Source organism: Anarhichas minor, unplaced genomic scaffold, assembly GCF_050575085.1.
Source record: "Anarhichas minor isolate MPS153535 unplaced genomic scaffold, ASM5057508v1 ptg000051l, whole genome shotgun sequence".
Classification (NCBI taxonomy): domain Eukaryota; kingdom Metazoa; phylum Chordata; class Actinopteri; order Perciformes; family Anarhichadidae; genus Anarhichas; species Anarhichas minor.
In genome coordinates, this window is record NW_027466497.1 from 3,976,442 (window position 1) to 4,000,919 (window position 24,478).

The 24,478-nt window shown below is 39.3% G+C and overlaps 2 protein-coding genes across 5 annotated transcripts; one reads left to right on the forward strand and one right to left on the reverse strand.

Annotated features, from left to right (window-relative positions):
- Window positions 1-12,031: 12,031 nt before the first annotated feature.
- Window positions 12,032-16,918, reverse strand: LOC142931370 (uncharacterized). 4 transcript variants are annotated; one of them, XR_012947337.1, is made up of 6 exons: window positions 16,742-16,918; window positions 16,174-16,604; window positions 15,900-16,073; window positions 13,991-15,756; window positions 13,537-13,586; window positions 12,032-13,442 (listed from the first exon to the last, which is right to left on the reverse strand). XR_012947337.1 is itself a non-coding variant. In XM_076075267.1 (5 exons), the coding sequence occupies exons 1-5, from the start codon at window positions 16,742-16,744 to the stop codon at window positions 15,124-15,126; spliced, it is 945 nt and encodes a 314-aa protein (XP_075931382.1). In that variant the 5' UTR covers window positions 16,745-16,897; the 3' UTR covers window positions 14,613-15,123. The 4 variants fall into 4 exon arrangements, 1 of the variants encoding a protein (XP_075931382.1); XR_012947336.1 differs by having other exon boundaries at window positions 16,174-16,285; window positions 16,582-16,911; XR_012947335.1 differs by having other exon boundaries at window positions 16,174-16,909.
- Window positions 16,919-21,083: 4,165 nt separating this feature from the next.
- rpl14 (ribosomal protein L14) lies at window positions 21,084-23,772 on the forward strand. Its single transcript, XM_076075268.1, has 6 exons — window positions 21,084-21,208; window positions 22,177-22,278; window positions 22,369-22,463; window positions 22,681-22,780; window positions 23,172-23,225; window positions 23,677-23,772. The coding sequence occupies exons 1-6, from the start codon at window positions 21,206-21,208 to the stop codon at window positions 23,734-23,736; spliced, it is 414 nt and encodes a 137-aa protein (XP_075931383.1). The 5' UTR covers window positions 21,084-21,205; the 3' UTR covers window positions 23,737-23,772.
- Window positions 23,773-24,478: the final 706 nt, after the last annotated feature.

The following is a 24,478-nucleotide window of genomic DNA, read 5'->3' on the forward strand; positions in this document are numbered from 1 at the left end:
CTAATAACAGAACATTCTTTTCCTTCTGGCTGCCTGGTACGTCAGTGCCACCGAGCCTCTACACTCACACCAACACATGGTCCTCTAACAAGCCCTCCGTAAAAGTACATTTAACCACAGCTACAAATTACTGGACATCTGGTGGAGACTCTTCTGTTATACTTTACAGAGTGATAATTAAGTATATTAAACTGTAAAAGCTTGTGCAACATGTGCCAAGTTTACTGTGATTATGATGAAGTTTTGTCTGTCTTAAAGGTAAAAGATACTATATTGCTCATATCAAATGGTTATCGCAGATAAAAGAGGAGCTCCATGTTGTGATCATAACAGATTTAATTCTGACTCGAATGATAAACCTTTCTCTGCAAATACAAGAGAATTATATTAAGTTTCTCATTCAAATATTGAACCTCCTGAGTTTTGGACATTGTCTTTATCGGCCCCCAAAATAGATGAAAACAGGCAAATTGGATGAAGCCGAGGGGCCACACAGCAATCATCTAACTATAGATTTAAGAAATCTCTGTCTGTCTGTATGTCCTTTGCATATCTTAAGAGCCATTCATCCGATCTACTTCACACTTGACGGATGTATCGCTCCGCATCCAACGACAAACAGTGTCAAATGTGGTGAAATTTGGACACGGAGCACGTTCAATATCAGTAAGCTCTGAATAAACAAGAGATAGCGGTCTGTTCAGAAGCGGGCCCTGCAGAGCATGGCTCCTGCAGAGGGGCCTTTACAAGCCACGGCTTGCTGGACGCTGGATATACTGACGTTACAACCAAACTCTACTTCATTTCTCAGAAGTTAACGGTTCTCGACAATGCTCTTCCGGGGGACTAGCAATCTGCCCGCTCTGAACAGCCACTTCCTGACCGGGCACTGCACTAATCTTATGAAAACCCACAAGTTCTCCAAAGTCAATCAATGTTTTCCACAAGATGTTAGCTCCTCAATGGCCAATATCTTGGTGGCTAATGCTAGACATGTTAGGTTTTGAAGATTTGGTTTGAGGGGAGGAGTGTTTTGGAGTGTGTTGTGCTTGATCACACTCACACTCATCCCATTTGGTCCGCAAACTTCCGCTGCACCCATGATTCATCGCAATGGGAACATTTTTACTTTCTGGATCCAGTAAGTGACAAAGATGGTGGCTGGTGGTAGAGGATGGTTGAATTAATTGGTTTGCAAGTCACAAATAAGTCTCAAGTCTTGGGTGTGACGTCCTGATTTAGGTTCAAAGCCAAAACCAACAAGTCTGAAGTCAAGTCCAAGTCCCACATTTTGTATTTCGACTCTTTTAACTGGCTTTTGCCTTCTTTGGTTTTTACAGTTAATCTTCGCGCTGCAAGGCAACGCTTGGCCGGCGCTCAGCTGCGAGACTCTGAGTTGCTGGCTGACGCATGGAGGCTACAGTGCACTCACCGCCACCAAGTTTAAATGATTAACCTCTTCAATCGACTTTTCCATCAGTTAGAACATCGGATATCTGTTTAGTTTATCTCTCATTCCTCTTCTTTGCTTCTGCCAGAGCCGTTCGAGTTTCTCTGTATTGTTTAATGGACGCTGAGCTCGGCCTTGACCTAAACAAATGTGGTTTAGATTCTGGGAGTGTTGCTATTAATATCCAGTCAGTCTTTTGGCAGCAGACAGCTGATACTTAAAGAGGGAGACAGGGCAGGATGGGAGGGAGCTGCTTGCCTGCCTGGTGCACAGGGGAAAATCTGTTAATCTACTGAGTGTTTCACAGTCAGCAGCTTAATATATCAGGAATCTGCAATTACACAGCAGCATTTCCAGCGGTACGGCATGTTTTTACCCACAGTTGGAGTCGATAAGCACTGACAAGAGTGCAGTTTCTTCTTGTTGCTGTAGTTAGGTAGTTTAAAGCGTTAAATGATTCAGCAGAGTCTTATGTAAACTCTGGCAAAGTGTTGATCCATTATCAGTGATTATTCAGCAGTTATGATCGCAATCCAGACATTTGAGATATGATTGCGATCTCGGTTGTAATCCAGATTGATGTCCACTGTCTAAGAATGTGAGCTCAAGATGAAGGATTAATATCATGGTTTATCACTCCTGAAATCTTTACAATCCTCACAGACTGTTTGTTGTATTTCACTCAACAAGTTTTTTCATGCCAGCCTCACTCTCAGGGTTCGTTTGCTCTGCTCAGAATGAAAATCCCTGGAGACAGACTCAGTTTCTGAGGTGCAATGCAGACATTCCTAGTGATTTAGCCGAGGCAAAATTAAATTCCTCAAATGATTGTTGCACAAGTCTTTTTTTTCTTCTTCTGGTGCGCTCATAAAAGAAAAGACTTGCAGGTGCAGGAAGAACATTCCTCGGTCATGCTATCGTTATTGAAAGGGGAGTTGTGTTCCCTGCTTTCTCAGTACTTTATTCCTGTAGTCCACGGACCCCGAGCCAGATGGAAGGGTGGCGTTCCACCACACGCCGTTCCAACCCAAACATCTGCCTGGCAACGACCGAGGCCTTCTCGCTGAGACAAAACACAGGCCCGCTCTGTGCGATACCATTACAAATGATTTCTCTGTTTTATGGGGAAGAGCTGCTGCACACTGCTTCCGGCAGGAATGTTGTCCGGCAGGGAGCTGTGAGGTTAGAAGGAGCTTCTGCGGCCTCATCCACTGGCTTCTGAAGGGACGTTTTCAAGCTTCTCAAGTCATGTGACTTGGACTTGAGTCAGAGTCAAGTAATTATTCTGTTTACTTTGGACTGGACAAAATAAAGGAAGACTTGCTGCTTGGCTTTGACTTTTGATTTTACATGGATCGACCTGAAAGACTTGATATCCTCTTTTATAGTAACAGACGATATACGTAATGTTCAACAGGTCATAAACTCACAGAGAATTATCATCCCCCTCAGTTCCTCTTTTAGCCTATTTAGCTCATGGTTTTGGTTTTACAACCAGCAGATTCTGCTTTCATCAGCCTCTTTTCCAGCGGCAGCATGCAGCTGCAAACAAGCTCTTTAAACTTCACTGTACAACACCTGCTCAGCACCAAACAGCATAAAGTGGAGCATCAACTTAAGAGCTGGACATTTGTCTCAGGAATTGGAAGAAAGGCAAAACAGAGCTAAAAGGAGAGTGAATTTTGGGCTTACATCTGCCAGGTGGCCAAAGACTTGATGTTGCTTCAATGCTGGATAGATAAGCAACTGTTTGCTGATAAGTTTGCCAACTTTAAAGGTGATAGTAGGCTATGTCAATGTTGTGATTCCAGCTTGTTTTTGATCAACTTAAGTTGAACTGTTTTGAAGTTAATTTGAAAGCACTAGCTTTCAAAAGTGCTGATTATTTCTGTAGATTCACTGTACTCACTGTAACTCTGCTTTAAAATGTAGAATGGCATCAAATGAATGACTTGTTTAATCCCCAACGACCACTGTAGATGAGAGACACTTATCATTTTGTTCAACATTTAGGCAATACTATAAACATGGTTAATAAATGGTAAATCAGTAGTTCATAATAAATAATGTTTACTAGATGGCTCCATGAATCTTCCCCAGTGGATTACTTAAAATAAGAAAATCAATTTTTATATCACAAGTTTTCTGAAAATGTATGTTTATCTATACAAATGAGGCGTCATCTTATCAAATCTGTGCCGTTAACAGTAAAGTGACTATTCACTAAAGTTTAATTGACTTTCATTTTAATTTCTCCATTTATTAATGATGGTTATTATGAAGTGTTACTAAAATAAATGTTACTGTGTTTATGATGAACAATCTGCGGTGAGTTTCAGAACTTTAAAACAAGTATAGTTAGTTAGTGGGGCAATGCTCATCAAGGGCATCTCCGTGTAAAACAGTGACATCTAGTGCACAGGCCTCAGCACACATGAAAAATGAATGTTTGTTCATATCTTGTAGTTTCAGCTGCATCAATAATCTCAGGTATTGCAAGAAGTGGTAAAACAACTCCAAATGCAAACTTCACAATGCAGCCGAACGTTCACCTCTTTGATTTTGCGACAGAGTAATTTCAGAGATTAATACTTTGTCAGAGCACAGCGGGACTTTACGTTTTAAGTGGCAGCAAAAGGTGGAACCTGAGCAAACCTGGAGAGCATGATGTAACATGTAAGACTGTGAGTTTGTTCCCGCCGACTGTGACTCTATGACCGGTACCAAACCCTGCTGACAATGTCCAGAACATTCTCTTTAAAGAGTCAAACCTCATTTTTCTCAGAACAGAACAAAAACCCACAGTAAGAGTAAGTTCATCCTCTTGAAAGCTGACATTTTGACTTGCTACCGCAGGAAAAGCACAGGTGTAACTAATAACATTAATTCACTTTTAAATCTGCCACTAAGCCATGACAGTGAGCCAGTGTGCGTGCTGCACAACACAAAGGGCACATCTGAACGGATTTCACCCCTCATTAATGCTATTAATTACACCTGTGCTCTTCCTGCTGTAGCATAATAAAATGACTGAAAGACAGGTTTATTTCTTCCTGGAGATCAATAAAGGGTTATGTTTTATATAACGTAAATCGTGATTCTCCAGCATTTTTTAATAGCAGTAATATCTAAGTATCTGAGCAACTTCTTTCTCTGCTCAGATAGATATTACTCTTCTATATATTTACATAGTTATTTGCTGCTGTATTAATGCTCTGAATATCGTATATTGCTCCTTTAAATCTCCATTTCGACAAAGCCTGTCCACGCTCTTCAGGGAGGTTCCCACAGATCTAATGGAATTAAAGAAAAATCTACTGTGGGATGAAGGCGTAAACTTGGCCAACAGTAGTGTGGTTTACTTCAGAGCAGCACAGGAGGAGAGAGGAAAGCAGGGAAGCCTTATTGCCCCTCCTGTAAATGCATCAGCTTGCCTCAAACTCCAGTCACAAGTAATTATTCTGCTGTTCAGGCCTGAGCTGTTTTTATTGGAGGTAAGGTCGTGGTATAGCAAGCTCTGGTGGCGGTTTAATGAGCGGTCTGCTTCGGCCTGAGAATGCAGGGGAAAAGGCTACAATATCCCTTTAAGGAAAGGTCAAATACAGAACTGAGAGTATATGTGTGTCTGTGTGCCCGATAGTGAACACAACCTCAGAGTCACCATCACCCTCTATTTGACATCAGCTGTTATGAGGACAACTCTTGGTAAACATCACATTATGTGGATGGTTTTAAAAAGGGAAAAATAGAAATGAATTCCTCGCTCTAAAAGAAAATCACGCACCAATCCTGTTATTTGACAGCACACATCTCTGTGCAGGGGAAGAAGGAACGGCACACATTGAAAGTGATTTTACTGCCAAAGTGAAATTGTGAGCTTTTGTGGCGCTGCATAGCTCTGAGCTCTGGGCAGCCCAGTGTACACTGCCACTTACACACACACACACACATGCACACACCAAGCAATTTTCAAAGTGAGCCCCTAAATATAGCCATAGCACAGTGTTATTATCACAGCAGGGGTAATGCACTGTTATCTCTCACCCTTCACTCCCATTGTTTTACTACTCCAGCAGATGACAGCTTCACAAGGGCGGGGGCCCACTTGCTCTGTATATGGCCTGTTATATAAGACCTGCACTGACGCTGGTTAGTTCACTGTATTTTCCAGCAGCAACACTTTATAAATTATTTTATGTCAGGTTTTATGGGGCAGAGAGGGATATATCCTCCCAATGTGCGCTACAATCACACTCACGTCTCACACTGTTCTTTGTTATTTGTGTTCATCAAGAATGGAGTTAGCCCTAATGAATGATGCGTGATATAAAAAATAAAAAAACACTCCATCAACATCTCTGTGAATGAGCGTGAGAATGGATTGCATGTGGTCGTACACATAAAAATACATGAGTGCAGGAAAACGAAAGACACTCATCGCCTTCGTCAGACACCATTAGAGACAGCTGGTCTCTGATTGGTGGGGAAGGGCAGGCTTCTTCCATGCACACACACACACACACACACACACACACACACACACACACACACACGCGGGAGCATTGTGTCCTTTCTTTGTTACAAAGCAGCGGCATGAAAATGTCCATCAAGAGCTTGCTGAGTCACCCATACAGACGTGGCCATACTGAACGGCATGATGGGAAGTGGTGGTCCGGAGTCAGCGGCCTCATCAAAGCCCCCTGCTGTGCTGCTGCCTGGCAGTCTGGATGAGTGGTTGCAGACAGACGCCACAACGCGACCCACACACACACACACACACACACACACACACAAATATTCATTCACAAAAGCTATTATTAAAGACGCTGGATGTGTGCACCAAGCACTGGCCTGTTTCAGCATGTCCCAACAACAAATAACTTACTTTGCTTCCATTTTTGTCACGCACATAAACAAGACAAACAGTCCTCATGTTGTCCACAGTGTTTACACCCAAACAAACATATTGTTTATTGGGTGGTCAGTCAGAGGGATTGGTACATACCCGGAAGAGCTTAGCATGAGAGCTACAAAAGGTACCGTGCACACAGAGTAGCAAACTACCAACCCACGAACGCTACATTTCTGAGGGGACAGGATCTGATGTGATGGCTCCACGATGTGCTAGCCTATGAAGCTATCGCCAAGTTAGCTGAGCTCAGCACGACTGAAACTACTTCTTGGCCTGGAAAAGTCTTGTGGTCCAGGTGCCATTGCAGGCAAACAGCAGAGACACTTACTGCACCTTGGCCTTGACCTTAAATCTGAATATTGTTACCTTTTGAGGGATGTGAAAATCGGGCAAATCCAAATGCTTTTTCCCGCTAAAGAACTTGCCCTTATAGGCAAAAGTCTGTGAGAAAACATCAGACGTAGGTTAAGATATTTCAAAGACTGCTAGTAATACTGGAGCATATGGACAAGAAACATTATGAAACGCTGATTACATTTAAAATGAGGGGCTTTTATTGGCAATTTTCAATATCTAAAGTGTTGTTCTATGTGTGCTTGGGAAGGCTGCTAGCTAACATTAGCTACTGTTTGCAACTTCTTCGGTCATGTTCAATATCATCACAGCAACATTGGTCACACACCCCCACCATTATATAACAAAAGCTCAGTAAGGTGTGTTCTTTACTTGTGGCATTCAACGTATTGTCTGTGATTCCTGACTGTACTTCGGATGCTGTAGCTAGTACTAGAACTAGCTACAGCTCTGTAGCTCACAGTAGCTCTGTAGCTCACACCTCACACTTTAAAAGCACTTTCACCAAACACACTGATTCAAGGGATGACCTATACATATAATTTGTCAGCATGACTGAAGGTTGCAGCCACAGATAGTTGTAGGTGTCTGTAGAAAACATAAATAAGGAGGCCGTTCGCCTTTTACAGAAAAATGTACCAATGTTCCAGTCTGAGTATGAGGACAAACTGTCTCATACAAACTGCAACAATAAGAGCAGAATCTTGAATCAGACAAACCGCAACGCAGCATGATATACTGAATCTAACATATTCAGGATGAACTTGCATATATATAATATCACCGTTATCAATTGCAGATTGAGGCGTCGCTTTAATATATTTTTTCCTTGCACCAGAAGGAAATGAGAATTGTTTTTTTTGATAGAAACCATAACTTTACCCTGAGTTTTTTTTGTGCTTTTTAAATAACCGCAAATAAAATCATATTATCATTCCACAGCAAAAGCAAATATAGCCGCTAATGAAGTTACCGTTGCTCTGCTTATCTTCAATGAGATTGCCGTCTTTGTCATCTTATTGCTTCAAGTGAACCTTTCCAGTCACAGACCAAAGCTTCCATAGATCATGTGTGTGTGTGTGTTGTGATGGTGCATGCAGTGTGAATTCTCCAGCTAAAGACAAACAGCATGTTAAAGTATCAACCACAGATGTTGTGCCGGGTAAATGATTGTACAAACTCAAGAAAAAACAGTTAGTTAGAGAATGAGTGGGCACAGCTACTGGACAGTTAATCATACTGCAAGTGCACTCACAGATGACGGTGTGTGTTAATTATTGGAGCATCGGTTTCACTTACAAAACGTGCTTTAATGCGTTATAGGGTGATTAAACAAAGCCTACATTATATCAGAGATGATCTGTCAAACAAGCATGGCTCAGAATTTCCAGACGCGAAACACCAAGGGCAACTTCTGTGAAAATATTACAGTCTAACTGCAACCATCTGTGTGTGTTTGTGCGCGTGTGCACGCAAGTGTGATGCAGCATTCGTCTTCTGTGTGCATACAGAGTGTGTGTGCACCAAGGCATCCGCTTCCAGGCTATAGGTCCTTACATTTCTGCAAGGCATCAAGTTTCACCTGTTCAAACAAAGATAAGAGCTGTGAATTACATAAGGTTTGGAGAAAAATGACGTCACCGTGCGCCAGTGTTTTCATCAGCTCAGGCAGGATTTCCCTCATCGGGAGCAGTTGGGCGACACAAATATAGAGCTGGAGACAAACATGTTATGGGAGAGAGGGACACAGGAAAAGCCAGACAAAGTGTCTGTGACGTCAAGACTTCTTATGCAGAAATGGCAAGAATCAAAACACAAGTAGACTGGCAATGATGAATTAGTTTGAAAAGAAGAAGTGGTGGGTATTTGTCCTGATTGAGTTTCTTCCTTGACCACAGTTAGTCAGAACCCTTTGTATAAACCTGCAATGATGTTTAATTTTGTTTGCAGTTTTGAATCTGTGCCCTGGGTAAGTGCCTTCATTTGAAGCCAGAGGGCGTATTTCCCTTTCACTGAATAGAGTTCAGTTAAAACCTGATGACAGATGATTGTGGATTATTTGCTCCTCCTGCTGCACTTTGATTCCTGTATTTCCTTTGAAAGATGGGAAATGATTCTGTGGACCATGTGCGTCCTGTCTTTGTTGTTTTGTCTTCTTTAGTCTCTGGCCTGCCAGAGGTGAAGGTGGTAGAAGACGTCACCTGTGAAGTGGAGCCGGAGGATCACAACAGAATGGTCAGGACAGTGTAGTGATATCAGAGAGTGTGAATTATCTGCTTAAAGTCTCTGGATTCAAGTGCGTCTATGTGTTCTATATCTATAGCACATAGATCATGAAACGATGATTTTAATGTTGGGCTTGTTTTTAACTGAGAATGGTTGGGCTGCCATCTAGTGGTGGATCTTTGCCACTAAGACAACAAAGCAAAAGACGATATGAAATCCCTTTTTGAGTTTCAGTGTTAATCGTTAGCTTATGTTCAGTACAAAGAAGACGTGTTAACAGTTTGATATGATTGTATTCCACATGCATGAAAAGTTTTCAGTTCTTTTATCTCTGGAGGTTTGTATTTTGTCACATTGTGCTTATGAAGATACTTCTACAAGCAGTTTCCCAGTCAGCATGCTTGTAGATATTATGCAGCAGGAGAAAGAGACACATTCTGAGTTTACTGTGAATAGAAGATACTACACTGAAAAAAAGAGAATAGTTGGACCAACTTAATTTAATTATTTCAATTGGTAACACGAAAATGAGTTAAGTTTTTCCAAATTAAGTTAACAAGTTGGATTAACGCAATTACTTTAAGTCAGATTTGTGTAATAATTTGATGGTTTTCAAAACAATGGTTTGCATTACTCCAACTTAAAATGAAGGCAAGTCAACATAAAGTTTCCAGTTTTTCCAACTTAATTATTTGCTTTACCCAAAAGTAAAATACTGCTCCTTTACAACCTAAAGGTATGGTTTCAGGAAAGCTAATTTTTGTAGTAATCTTAGTGTAAAATTTTAGTTTGTTCAATTAAATTAAAATACCTGTTCTAACGATACAATTTTAAGTTGGCTGAAAGAAAAATGACAGACTGAAATCTGATGTTTTTCAAAATATATTACATAAATGTAAATAAACATTTGTTTACTTTGTTTTTAGAAAACAAATATAAAGCTTTCAGTTCTTTTATCTCTGGAGGTTTGTATTTTGTCACATTGTGCTTATGAAGATACTTTGCTCCACCTCACACTGTACTTTCAACATAGACATTCTTATGTCTGCTACATCAGTGCAGCAGTATAAACATGTGATTCCATTCACTAATTCATTTGAGTAGTTATGTTATATTTAAATGTTTCTCTATGCTGCAACACCGGCATGTTTTCTATCAGGAAATGTATTTGTTGCCTGACCAGTCTCTGCGAAGCATGAAAACTGATTTGTTTCAAACGTCATGCTTACTGTGTTTTTAATAACTGTCGATTAAGCCTGATGAATAAGGCCACTTCCTTTACATGGTGTCCTAAAAACAACTGAAACAATTCTAGTTGCCGTCTCAGAACGTGTCTGGTCCCACACTTACACAACAGGTGGAACCTAGATGGTGTCCTAAAGCTTATTGTCTTTAGATAAACTATAGTCCAACAACATCAGAATGAACAGAGTGACCATACTTCTTTTTTTATTGCTAATTTCTGTGTATTCATATTTTTTAACTCTGCCGTATGCATATCTTTCAATGCAAAAAGGTTTTGCCCTCATACTACCAGGTTGTTTTCATATCTTTCAACAGTAAGCACAATGTTTAAGGTGTGCCGAAACTAGAACAAGAGTGGGCACAAATGTCAGATGCTAAACTGATAATTCAAGCAGCGTCGCTCTCTGAATGTAAAAGCGCTTTAGTAACAGACTGAGTGTTCTCCTGCAGAAATTACTCTACATATGTATGATTTTGTGTGGAGCTACAATTGATGCCCCTGAACTGTACGTTGCAGTATTTGTCACAACAAACTCAACCCTGATGTCATGAGCTGGCTCTTTCAAACAAAATTGGGAAGAACACACGTGTGGTTTGAAGCTATAATAATATTATAACTGGGCTATATATATATATATATATATATATATATATATATATATATATATATATCTGCACCTTCATAGTAGGCCTAGACGCCAATATTCCAACTGAAACATAATACGTAGGTTTAAGGAGGTGTGTTTGAATATGTACAAATAGTGTTAATACTTTAACTGTTTTCCTGTATTTGTTGCCTTTAGAATCGCTCTATGATATATTATAGGATGTTTACAGCCTGGAATCAACACCAGCCGACAGACAGGAAGTGAGCTACTCATTCAGGTTTTAGGAGCAGTTTCCCAGTCAGGATACTTGTAGATGTGATGCAGCAGGATGAAGAGACACATTCTGAGTTTCTACTGTGAATAGAAGACATAAACATTGTATCGATATATTACAGGAGGGGTCTTCAACGTTTTTCAGACCAAGGATCCCCAAACTGATAGAGAGATGGAGCAGGGACCCCCCCGACTATATATATTGTATACAATTGTGTTTTATATTAAACTGGGCCTAGTGCCATGTATAAACATACCTCTTTATTGTGCATTCAATACTAAGCTATTCAAATAATACACAGGTTCATATATTCATGTTTTTATTTTAAACATGTGCAAGGTACAGTGAGTAGGGAGGCCGTGCCACTGCCATTTATAAACATACCTTGTCAACTGATACCAATGCTAATATCAACATTGTCTGCCAATTGCATGATAATCATGCATACAAGCTATTCAAATTGACGTTTTCATTTTAAACATAAATGTGGAAACCAAAAATGAGTGATGGCCTATTAGTGCCGCTGACATGCATAAACATACCTGTTATCTCGCATACAATACTGAACTATTAAAATAATGGACAGATTCATGTTTAGAGAAAAGAAAAGAAAAATGTTTTTTTTAATTGTCTAATCAACCAAAGATTTCGCGGACCTCCTGTTGAAGACCTCTGTAGTACAGCACACTGGTTCTCACTGATTCAAAGTTGTGTACTGAACAGTACTACATTATATATGATTTTTTTACATGGTGATTTTTTGATGGTGTCCTGAAGCAGATTGTTAAAGGTAAACTTTTTCTGTTCAAGATACTTCATGGTGATTTTAATGATCCTCTCTATAGACTCGAAACTAACTCCCCAACAGTCTGCTGTCACCCTGTATGTGTGTCATGTTGTATATACTGACAAAGAATCACTTCTTTAGATGAGGTTGCAGTAAATAAAACCAAAACAAATGATCAATCTTTGTGATTTTATTGTGGTTAACATGAATCAGTACATGAATTCATCAGTACATTTGTATTTTCCGCCTGCTTTGCATTTAGACAGTTGACAGCCATGAATACATTAATATCTTTATTGTTAGTAAGTAGCTGCATCATTAACAATAAGCGTTGATAAACAAACAATATATTGACTGCTCTGATCACCGAGACGCGTCGCTAAAAACGCGTCTCCTCCAAAATCATTGTTTTCCTATTGTAGGGCGGTTTTAAGACGCGCATAAAAGTTTAAATATTAATGTCACAATCGACCGAGGCAGCCAATCAAATGAAGCAAGAGGCGGGCTTTACTACTTTACCACTGACTTCCTGTTTTTATGGTTGGAACGGACATTGATATTAGCAATAGTTAATTACAATGAAAAGCATAATGTCTCCTCTACCGCATTCAACAGCAGCAGGGGCGGACTGGGGGAAAAAAGTGGCCCGGGAGTTACTGTCAGACCGGCCCACTCAATACACGGCGCGTTATCCACTCAATGCGTCGCACGTATCGACCAGTCAGTGGCCTACTTGGAAAAATACCCATACACTTAACATTATTTTGGATGATTACAAAGAAATTACATCATATATGTTTTTTTTTTATAACATTTGGATCCACCAATTTGCCTGGATGGACACATGGAATAAAATGATACTGGCTATTGTAACACTCCAAGGTAGGTATAGTTTGCTAGATGAATATGCTTAACTCTGGGCTAGTATCAGATGGTTATACGCAGTGGCGGCTGGTGGAAAATTGTCTAGGTAGGGCTGTGCCACATCCAATCAATTTCAGCAAACATCCCAGTATGATTTAATGCAAAAAAATTAAGGAATGAATGTCAGCAGAGAAAGACCACACAATAAAGAAACTGGAATTAGAGGGTATAATTAGTATGAACTATATTGTAGAAATGAACAGAACAGAACATACGATGGGGTGTGAACATCAGTGGTATCAGTAGTGTTGCATGCTGGAGTGGTATCAGTAGTGATACGATGGGGTGTGAACATCAGTGGTATCAGTAGTGTTGCATGCTGGAGTGGTATCAGGACTTGGCTGCTGGATACTCCATTCCAAGGAGAATTAGCTGCTTCAGGCTTGAAGCCACCAAATGCAGCTCATCTCCATCGTAGGCATACAGCTTTCTGTCCTCACAGGTCATCAGAACGAGTTGGTCACAAGGGCACGAAGTCCCCTCCACCACACCCATAACCTGCATGTTTACTATATCTGGGAGGTAGAATTTCTTCCTCCCATTCACCACGTTCTTCTTCCCACTGTAAATGGTGTCCTCCAGGTCTCCAACCGTCCATGTGGCACCAGCTGGTTTCTTTAAGACGATAGTCTTGTGTTTATATTTGGACACAAACTCTGAACCTGTAACACATGCCAGAGGACTTTGATTAAATATGGAAAATAGTTATCATAGCAAGGTTGAACAATGTGTGAGGCAAAGGTGTGTGTAGTCTACCTTCTAGTTATTCGTCTTGCATGGACGGACGAATAAACTGATCTGCAGACCTGAAAGGCAGAAAAAAAGTGATAAAGTTTACAAAAACCGAACTAAAATAAGCGCCGATACTAATCGGTGGATACTGATAACAACTAATCGATATCCCCATGAAACTTGCCCAGTTGATAACTTATATCAATTACTTTTTGTTTTACAAGTTTTCTGAAATTGAATGTTTCAAAGTGCAAATGAGTCATTATCTGATCAAGATCTGAACATTGCCCAAGTCTTGGTGCATGAACCTCTTCTGAGCTCCACACAGTTACACTCCGTCTGAAGCTTCTCATTTCACTTTATTCAGTGGGATTTGTCAACATGGGCTATACAATTATTAAGTATTACTTAATACACCTGATTTATATGTAATTGCCTATTTAAATTACTCATAACAAAACAGAAAACTGGTTCTTACTGGCAGCTCACCGCCATTCTTGTTCTCTTGTCACCTAGAAAACAAAATGTGTATTGTTAAAAGCAGTGGTGTTAAAGCACTGAAAACCTTTACTGGAGTACTGAAAATAATACTACAGAGGGATATAATTATATTATTATCATATATTTGTATTATAAGTTTATGTTCAGTACAAAGAAGACGTGTTAACAGTTTGATATGATTATATTCCACATGCATGAAAAGCTTTCAGTTCTTTTATCTCTGGAGGTTTGTATTTTCTCACATTGTGCTGATGAAGATACTTTGCTCCACATCAGTGCAGCAGTATAAACATGTGATTCCATTCGGACCTTGTAGTTGCAAAAATACACTCAAGTCATTTTGAAGCAGGGGCCTGAACCAGAGGCCGAGGGTTTCAGAGATACCCTGGTCCTTGGTGGTGTGCTGAAGCAGATTGTTAAAGGTAAACATTTTCTTCTTCTGTTTAAGATACTTCATGGTGATTTTAATTATCCTCTCAAGAGACTCTAAACTCCCCAACAGTCTGCTGTCACCCCGTATGTGTCGTGTTGTATATATTATATTGACAAAGAATCACTTCTTTAGATGAGGTTGCAGTAAATAAAACCAAAACAAATGATCAATCTTTGTGATTTTATTGTGATTGACATGAATCAGTACATGAACTTTTGTATATTCTGCCTGCTTTGTATTCAGACATGATTACATTAATATATTTTTTGTTAGTAGCTGCATCATTAACAATAAGCGTTGATAAACAAACTATATATTGACATCTCTGATCGCTAAAAGCGCGTCTCCCCCAAAATCATTGTCTTCCTATTGTACGGCTGTTTTAAGACGTGCATAAAAGTTTAAATATGAATGTCCCAATCGACCGAGGCAGCCAATCAAATGAAGCAAGAGGCTTTGCCAAAGAGCTGGTTTTTTTAAGCTTCCGGTGTGATCGACCCCACATGTGAATTTCAGTGCCTATAGATGATTACAGTGACATCATTTTAGTTTTACGGATAAAGAATCACATCAACAGGAATCATTGTTCACATCATAAGAAAGGATCACAGGAATTGTAGCCCTATTTATCAATATTTAACAGGCTATTCAATCATTTCCCCCTTTTAGGATCAAACTCATTGAGGGGGGTAGAACTCATCATTCCATGTAAAGTTCCACTTCTTATCCTTCAGGAGATTCCTGAGATCTGCCATCACAACGTTTTCAACCCTCTCCCTCTTCTCATCTGAGTACATCTTAGATGGTTTTGGTCGTGCTTGATCTTTGACGTCAACCTCATTTTTAAACAAGTTGCTCAAACTTTCAACTTCGGCACAATTGCCATAAACCCACTCTTTCTTTTCATCTGTTTCCAAACCAAACATATTCGCACATGATCTGCAAGGAGGCTTGTCTTTTTCATGCAAGAGGTCAAACGCCTGGCACCTGACATGCTGTGGAAGTTTGATTGTTCCATCAAAATCTGGCTTCTTTTTATTTTTTGGAAAGTAGGTCATCACTGCACCAGCTACATACCTGTCCCAGCTGCTAAGACAGGACGCAGCAATCATGAATCGCCTAGGATAATGGCCAGGAGCGGACATGGAGACTCCATAGTACTTGACTTGATCTTTGTTATCGGTTTTGTTAGAGACACAGATGGTGGAGGGGACCAGATCCCTTGATTCATCAGGCTTCAGGTCCTCGATGAGCTTTCGCAGGCGACCTATTATGTCTGTTTCCTTCTGTCGTCCTAACAGGAGGACAATCTGCAAGCAATCACACATTTAATTAATGCTGTGATGTACATTCATTATAAACTGTAATGCATTAAGATGTCTTGGTGAAGTAGAAATTCTATGCAGCTTTACAAATAATAACTAAATCATCTTTTGATAAACTATAATCCTACCATGTCCAGCACACATGAAAATGGACTCCGTCTGGGTAGCTGAGAGGAATAGAGCTTAAAGGGCTCAGGGAAGCGGCGCTTCAAGTCATTGAACATCTCGTCATGACTCAGAATACTTTCTGGTGAAACTGATGGCTTGCGGAGTTTTCCAAAAAAGAAGATGCTGTGAAGAATCTGTGAAGTCGAAACACATTCAAAGAAATATAATTTTGTATTTTGAGAGGCATTAGGTCAAAAAACAACAGTACATTTCAAAAACAGTCATCAGACATACCTCATCCACTAGAGCTTCATGGCGAACTTGGTTATTGAGGTCCAACATTTTATTGATAAGCAACAAAGCATTGCTTCTGAAAGGTTCTTGGTCTATCAGAAATTCTTCTTCTCTAAAACGATAAATATCAAATGTTTTTAGAGGATTAAAAAGCAGAATGGATTAAAATATGATTTCCAGTTGTTTCATGATTTCAATATGTATCATTTTCAAACCAACGTCTAGTTAATAAACAAATTAATCATTTACAATTAGGTTAAAAAATGTTTTTCCAACAATGTATAAACTGCCACCATTATTATCAGAAACTCATTTATTATTTACTCAAGATTTCACTTTTTTACTCCAACTAACTGAACACTGTTTTGTTGCAGTTGTTGTCATGACTTTGTGAATCAGTTTACTTACCTGCTTATTTGCTCTCGAGCAGCCTGATGCGACCAGAAATAACACACGACACATTAAATTACACGTTTCACTGACAACAGAAATGAAATCAGCAAAGTACAATTTAATCATAATGATAATAAATATTGCAGAAGGAAAGCACGTAAAAGCAGCTACTCACCATTGTTAAGTCCTCAGTACATGAAACAGAAAGAGAGAAATGAAACCCGATCCGGATTTGACCTACCACTCCTCAATGGGGAGGGATTTATCCTGCAGTCTATTTGCTCTATTTGAACGTCATGGTGCTGGTTTGATCACAACAACACCATATACAGGATGTAACTGTGGAAATAAAAACACATGAACAGCAGAAATATAATCTTGCACAGGAAGCAGGATGTTGACATTAGGTGTGGTGCAAAGTCTTTGCTGAACTGAAAGTGAACATAAAACCCTGCTCATGTCGTAACAACTTCTTTAGTACTAAGAACGAAACTTTGAGTTCTGCTTTACTGGACATGTGTAATGATTAACTCAGCATGGTGGCTAAAACTTTCAAAAACATGTTTTTATATTTTGGAAACAAACAAAATATGTAGATGTGACAAATGATGGTTCTTTCATCATTTAAATGAGTTTGTTGGTCCCTGCTTTGCTATTATTTGTGTTGTCTGGATGCATCGTTTCCATGTGAAGTTCTTTTGAGTAACAAAGCTAGTCACTGACTTGAGTCTAAAATCAACTTCCTCATATCTTGTGGTTCGTCAGTGTTCATTTCAGCCTCACTGAACAGAATAAACGTTTTCTGCAGTTCAATGGTTAAAGAAAATACTTTTATTGGTAAAAGAAGAATTTATTAAAGTGCTCATTTAAGACAAACAGGTATCACAAGACAATGTGTAACAATAAACAAACAATAAACAAATATAATCAGTCAATTATTGGAAATAGATGTTCAAAATGTTAATTCCATGATCACATACAATCAATATTAACAAAATCTGCAATAGTTCGCATGCATGTGGTTTTTACATTTTGCTGGAGAAATTAAAGGTGGTCCCTCGGTTGGTGTTTTGGGGGTGGACGAGCTGGCTCCAACATCTCCGATAGATTCAGTTGGATTGAGATCTGATTCTCTGAAGGCCATAGCATTCACTTCATTTTCATAAACCAATTCACTGACCCCATTTAAATGATGGAATTGATTGATAAGCCTCTGAATCATTATTATAAATCTTAAATCATAATAAAACTGTTATATTAGATTACATAATCAATAGAGGAACACAGACATTTGTGTGTATTCATACATTTTTATTCACATTAAACACCAAGCAAAATAAAATCAGCTGCAGGCTCCTGGAGAAAGGGTTGGAAGTGAGAGAGAAAAGAAACAAGTTAGATGACTCAATGGAACAAGTGACCAGATATCTAGACAGTGACGTGTTACAAAGGGGGCCATTGAAAGGGGGCAGAGCCGGATGAGGTCCAACAGGTGTTGAGGGTCAAAGGGGTCATAGACTCTGACTTGTCAAAGGTTTTTAATTTCAACAACTCTAGTGATAGAAAGCTTAGGGTTACTTAAAATAGTAAATCATCAGCATAAAGGTTTTTATGTATGCTTGATGTTTTGATGTAAGATATCAAAACATCCAGATCAGTAAAAGTATGACCTTAACTTCTACCCTGCAGCAAAGACAAACATACCAACCTGTTTTGGGTCTGATGGATCGGAGATTCTTCAGGAAATCTGACTTTTTTGCCGTCACCAGTTCATGATGCTCTTTGTCCAAACGTTTCCCCACATCACCTTTCCTCACTTCATCCCAGTCCTTGTCGGTCTACACACAAAAGACAATATAAAAATATAAAACATTGTTAGTACACACAGGTGATCATCAGGGTCCACAATCACAGAGCCCTGCTTGTTTATAGCAAATGAACTGTAACTTCTCACCATTTTTTTGAAGGCCTCCCCTTTGTAATAGGACTTGGCTGCTGGATACTCCATTCCAAGGAGAATTAGCTGCTTCAGGCTTGAAGCCACCAAATGCAGCTCATCTCCATCGTAGGCATACAGCTTTCTGTCCTCACAGGTCATCAGAACGAGTTGGTCACAAGGGCACGAAGTCCCCTCCACCACACCCATAACCTGCATGTTTACTATATCTGGAAGGTAGAATTTGTTCCACCCATTCACCACGTTCTTCTTCCCACTGTAAATGGTGTCCTCCAGGTCTCCAACTGTCCATGTGGCACCATCTGGACTCTCCAAGTCGAAAGTCTCGTGTTTATGTTTGGACACAAACTCTGAACCTGTAACACATGCCAGAGGATTTTGATTAAATATGGAAAATAGTTATCATAGCAAGGTTGAACAATGTGTGAGGCAAAGGTGTGTGTAGTCTACCTTCTAGTTCTTCGTCTTGCATGGACGGACGAATAAACTGATCTGCAGACCTGAAAGGCAGAAAAAAAGGGATAAAGTTTACAAAAACCGAACTAAAATAAGCGCCGATACTAATCGGTGGATACTAATAACAACTAATCGATATCCCCATGAAACTTGCACAGTTGATAACTTATATCAATTACTTTTTGTTTTACAAGTTTTCTGAAATTGAATGTTTCAAAGTGCAAATGAGTCATTATCTGATCAAGATCTGAACATTGCCCAAGTCCTGGTGCATGAACCTCTTCTTAGCTCCACACATTTACACTCCGTCTGAAGCTTCTCATTTCACTTTATTCAGTGGGATTTGTCAACATGGGCTATACAATTATTAAGTATTACTTAATACACCTGATTTATATGTAATTGCCTATTTAAATTACTCATAACAAAACAGAAAACTGGTTCTTACAGGCAGCTCACCGCCATTCTTGTTCTCTTGTCACCTAGAAAACAAAATGTGTATTGTTAAAAGCAGTGGTGTTAAAACACTCAAAACATTTACTGGAGTACTGAAAATAATACTACAGTGGGGTATAATTATATTATTATCATATATTTTTTATTATAAGACAAAAGACAAGGTAATATACTGCATCCCTAAGAAGCAACTATACATGTTGATAGAAACACAACAAAATACGGACTTATTCATTTTCATATGTCGTGCACACAAAATATGTGCACTGGATAACTATTCAGCATATCTTTTGCGCATAAGATTTTAAGAGAACAGAGAGTGAACTATATCTCTCTCTCTCATATATATATATATATATATATATATATATATATATATATATATATATATATATATATATATATATATATATATATATATATATATATATATATATATATATATATATATATATATATATATATATATATATATATTTCTAGAATCGGCTTGAATCACAAATGCTCTAATGTTTTCACAAGTAGAATGAAAGCTGTAAAAATCTCTTTTTTCTTTTGAAGGCTGTGTGGGGTCACAACAACGCAGGAAAATATCCGCCCTTCCATTTAGAAGTGTCTTTGTTCTTCTTATCAATCATCTCAAATGTGAAAACTACAAAACACATTTAAGGAATGTTTAATCTGAAAACAATGTTTACACAACAGAAAGTAACCCTTGGCTTTTATGTAACTAGTGACGCTGGCCCTTTTTAAAAAAAAATACCAGGTAATTTGATTTTTATTATTAGACAAAAGACTAACAGAACAGCACAAAGACAAAACTAGTGATGCTGGTCCTTTTTAAAAAAATACACGGTAATATACTGCATCCCTAAGAACTATGCATGTTGATAGAAACACAACAAAATACGGACTTATTCATTTTCATATGTCGTAAGATAACTATTCGGCCATATCTTTTGCACATACGATGTTTTAAGTCATGAGAAGTCTACGGCAGGCTAGGGTGGGGTTAGATTTTTTAAAACTATATATAGATATTCGCCCTTCCATTTTGAAGTCTCTCTGTTCTTCTTATTAATCATCTCGTTTTGTGAAAACTACAAAACACATTTCAGGAATGAATCTAAAAAGCAATGTTTACACAACAGAAAGTAACCCTTGGCTTTTATTGTTATCGATACTGTTAAGAAGTTATTTTAACAGACTGGAAAATGAATCGAAAGCGTGAGAAAATAACTCAAACGTTAATCAAACTAACACAAATAAGAGTAGGCTGGTTACCGGAGTTGAAGAGTAGAAAGAGTCCGTTCTTATCGTCATGGAAATAAAACAAAACGTCGGTCTCATGTGAACTGCGACATTCAAGTGCTGCCTTCAAGTGCAAATCAAATGTTGCAATATTACAAACAGAAACTCGTTGTACTGATAGTTTGTATGTTTTCCCTTTCCCAGTCTAAGTAAAAGGAAGATGTTTAAGTGTCATTAATTAAGCCCATACATTTTACAAAATTTTACAATTTACAAAACAACACATACGGGCCACTTGGTTGAAATCGTAGGATTGTTTCCAGCTGTCACGTTACGCTTGAGGATGATCTCATATTGGCTAAATTCCGATATTTTACCGTGTCCGTGAAGGCAGCAGAGAAGACGCCCATGTGATAATATATAACCCAAGGACAGACTGCGCATGCGTACTGTATAAGCGGAAGCCGTATTTGCGTCAGCCGGAAGCCGCGACGTCCTTTCTGCTCCGGGACTGCCATCATGGTGAGTTCGCCATGAGAGTTTTAGCTTTTCTATGTAGAATTTCTTAACGTATAACTCGTTGTTCTGCAACAACAACAGTCATGAGTGTTGTTAACACTATCACAAGCGTATTTGTGATGTGTCTGATGTGTGGATGTATGTTTTTATATTATAGTTTTAACGCTAATGTCTGTAAAATGTCGGCTACTGCCCCGCACTACAACGTGGTCCGTCGGTTACTGTTCGGCTAAGCGAACACATTTCACTCATTCTGTCTCCAGAACAATGACTTATATAAGACGTTATAATCATGACGTTATTACATTTAAATACATGCTATCGTATTGTTTAATATAATCCGTTTTTGGTTTAGCTAGTTTTGTTTAGCTAGTTGTCGTTAGCTAACGTTAGCAGAAACGTTAGCTAGTTTTCGTTAGCTAACGGCATCCGCCATCTTTTATGGAGTGGTTTGCTGGGGAGCATTATCTCGACAGCCGACAGGAAGAGACTTAACACACTTGTGAAGAAGGCCAGCAGTGTGCTGGGGTGTCCACTGGATACGGTGGAGGTGGTGGGAGACCCCACGCCGGACGCCCTGGCAGCTCTGCAGCTCCTTCAGCCACCGGCTGATTCCCCCCGTGTGTGAAGGAGAAGTACCGCAGGTCCTTCCTTCACACACCGTATATATATATATATTGTGTGTGTGTGTGTGAAGGAGAGGTACCGCAGGTCCATCCTTCCTGCCGCTGTGAGGCTGCACAACCAGCTCTGCTCCCAGTAGACTACAAAACACAAAAAATCTGTGCATTATAAATACACCGTGCAACACAACAATTATTCTGAAACAATTTAGTTTCCCCAGTGTGTGTGATCGACAGTTCTTAATGTAACGGAAGTTCGTACACAATTGTCCACGTGACATAAGGCAGCCAACCTCCCATTTCAACGTCAGTCATTTCTGACGTGCAGCTCTCTGGTGTCTTCCTCAGGTGTTCAAACGCTTCGTTGAGATCGGCCGTGTTGCCTACATCTCTTTCGGACCCCACAACGGCAAGCTGGTGGCCATCGTAGACGTCATCGACCAAAACAGGGTGAGCGCCCTGAAGGATGGTGGATTAATCAGCGTTATAACTCGTCTTCTTTCCACTTGTTGACATTTATTTGTTTGTTGTGCTTTCCAGGCTCTTGTTGATGGTCCCTGCACAGGCGTGAAGAGGCAATCCATGCCCTTCAAGTGCATGCAGCTCACAGACTACGTCATCAAAGTACCTCACAGGTGAGCGGGAGCACCCCATAGTTTCTTGACACAAAAAATCCAGTGTACGGTTTATTTTTTGTATTGCTCTTCTTGTATTAAGAACTGTCCACTTGTCACGTCACAGGGCCTTAAAGTGCCGACATCTACATGAATCTGGTGTCTTTTCTTAGTTGTAAAGTGGTTATGTGTGATGATGCCTCCAGTATTAGTACTGACTGTATTTGATGGTTCACAGCGCCCGCCAGAAGTTTGTGAGGAGAGCCTGGGAGAAGGCAGAGGTCAACCAGAAGTGGGAACAAAGCAGCTGGGCCAAGAAGATCGATGCGAGAAAGAGGGTAAAGGCTACGTCTCTGCTCATTATCAACATTACGGATATTAAGTGTTTTGTGTAATTAAGTTACAGCTGATAGTGGACATTTCTAAAAATGTGTCTTCCTTGGCTCCTGAGCAACACACCAGCCATGACATACAGTAGTTGCATCACACACCAAAGTCGTGGCTACTCGCGCTCAAACACCAGTGAAATACACCCATGAAAAAAACACCGGTGGCAGATTTCATTTTTAGGCAATCTGGGCCACTGCTGTAGATGTATTATGATGTTTAGACATGAATACTATTTACCCCAAAATAAATATCAAAAACTGAAATTGTGCGCTACGGTGATTCTTGTGAGGAAAAATTAAACAACTCCCTAACTTTTGTCTTCTGTGGTTCTCTTTGCAGAGAGCCAACATGTCCGACTTTGACCGCTACAAGGTGATGAAGGCCAAGAGAATGGTAAGTCCAACGGAGACACCGATCACTGCATGCAGGCCGCTTTCATACTCGCAATTTAATCCTGTAAAGTAAAAGCAACCGAGGAAAACAATTTCACATCTTGTTTATCTGTCTTCCCCACTGATTAATGGTGGATTAATGTTCATATCATCTAGATAATTGCCTTTTCCCTGTTGCAACATTGTGTTCCTCCGTCGGCTAATTGTTTGATTTTGGCTTAAACACACAGCTCTAAACGTGATGTCATTTAGCACAGTGACTTGCATTCTAATGAGAATACCCTGATCGTTGAACATGATCAATAATTATTTAAGAATAATTAATGAACAAGATGCTGCTTGATTTATCACCCAGTGTCACTTCAGTTAAAGGGTCAATTAGTGTAACTAACGATCCTACAGCCGTCGTTGAGTATTTTTATTTAAATGAATTGTTCTTTTTGTTTCTGCAGAGGAACAAGATCATCAAGCACGAGGTGAAGAAGCTCCAGAAGGAGGCAGCAAAGAAGTGAACACTGCTCACTCAATAAATGTGCTGTTCAATTGTTCATCTGTGTGTTCTCATCTGTTCTTCTAATGGCTTTGTTTCCACCGCCTGTGTCGTTTATTATAAATAAACCTTTTATGGACCACTAAATGTCTATTTTAAATTGGTATGTGAAGGGTGCTGGGGAATACACTCTTCAGATTTCTTCTGCTTGACAGCGTCCCATGAAATGACCCGGACTGTTTGTTCGTTGGTCATGTTTCGTCGGGTGATTTAAGATCTCTGGCTGTTCTCTATTCAAGCGTGTTTTAAATTGAGAAGCTTGCTTCACATATAGTGATTTCAGCTGTGCAGTTAAATTATGATGAAACCAAAGAATGTCTGTTAAAAGAATTCACTTGACATTTAATCACTAACTTAAAACAGGAAAAGAGTTTATATAAGGCAACCATAAACCACCTAACTCATGTAGGTTTTTAACTTTTTACCAGCTGAAAATAATAAAATATTGATTTTCTAATTTCAAACTATACAGTCAATTGGATATTAGATATGTATCACTTTATTTAATCATATTGATTGTCGAAGGGATCAATCGGACACATTTTAATGCTTTTGGACAGTTTTTGCTTTGCGGGACGAGTTCACCGTTGGTTCCGATCATGTTCTGCTAAAAACGGAAGTTACATTTTCTCTCAACGCACAAAGAAAATGAAATGATCCAATAATTGACTTATGCTGAACAGAACATCTTTACTATTATTTAA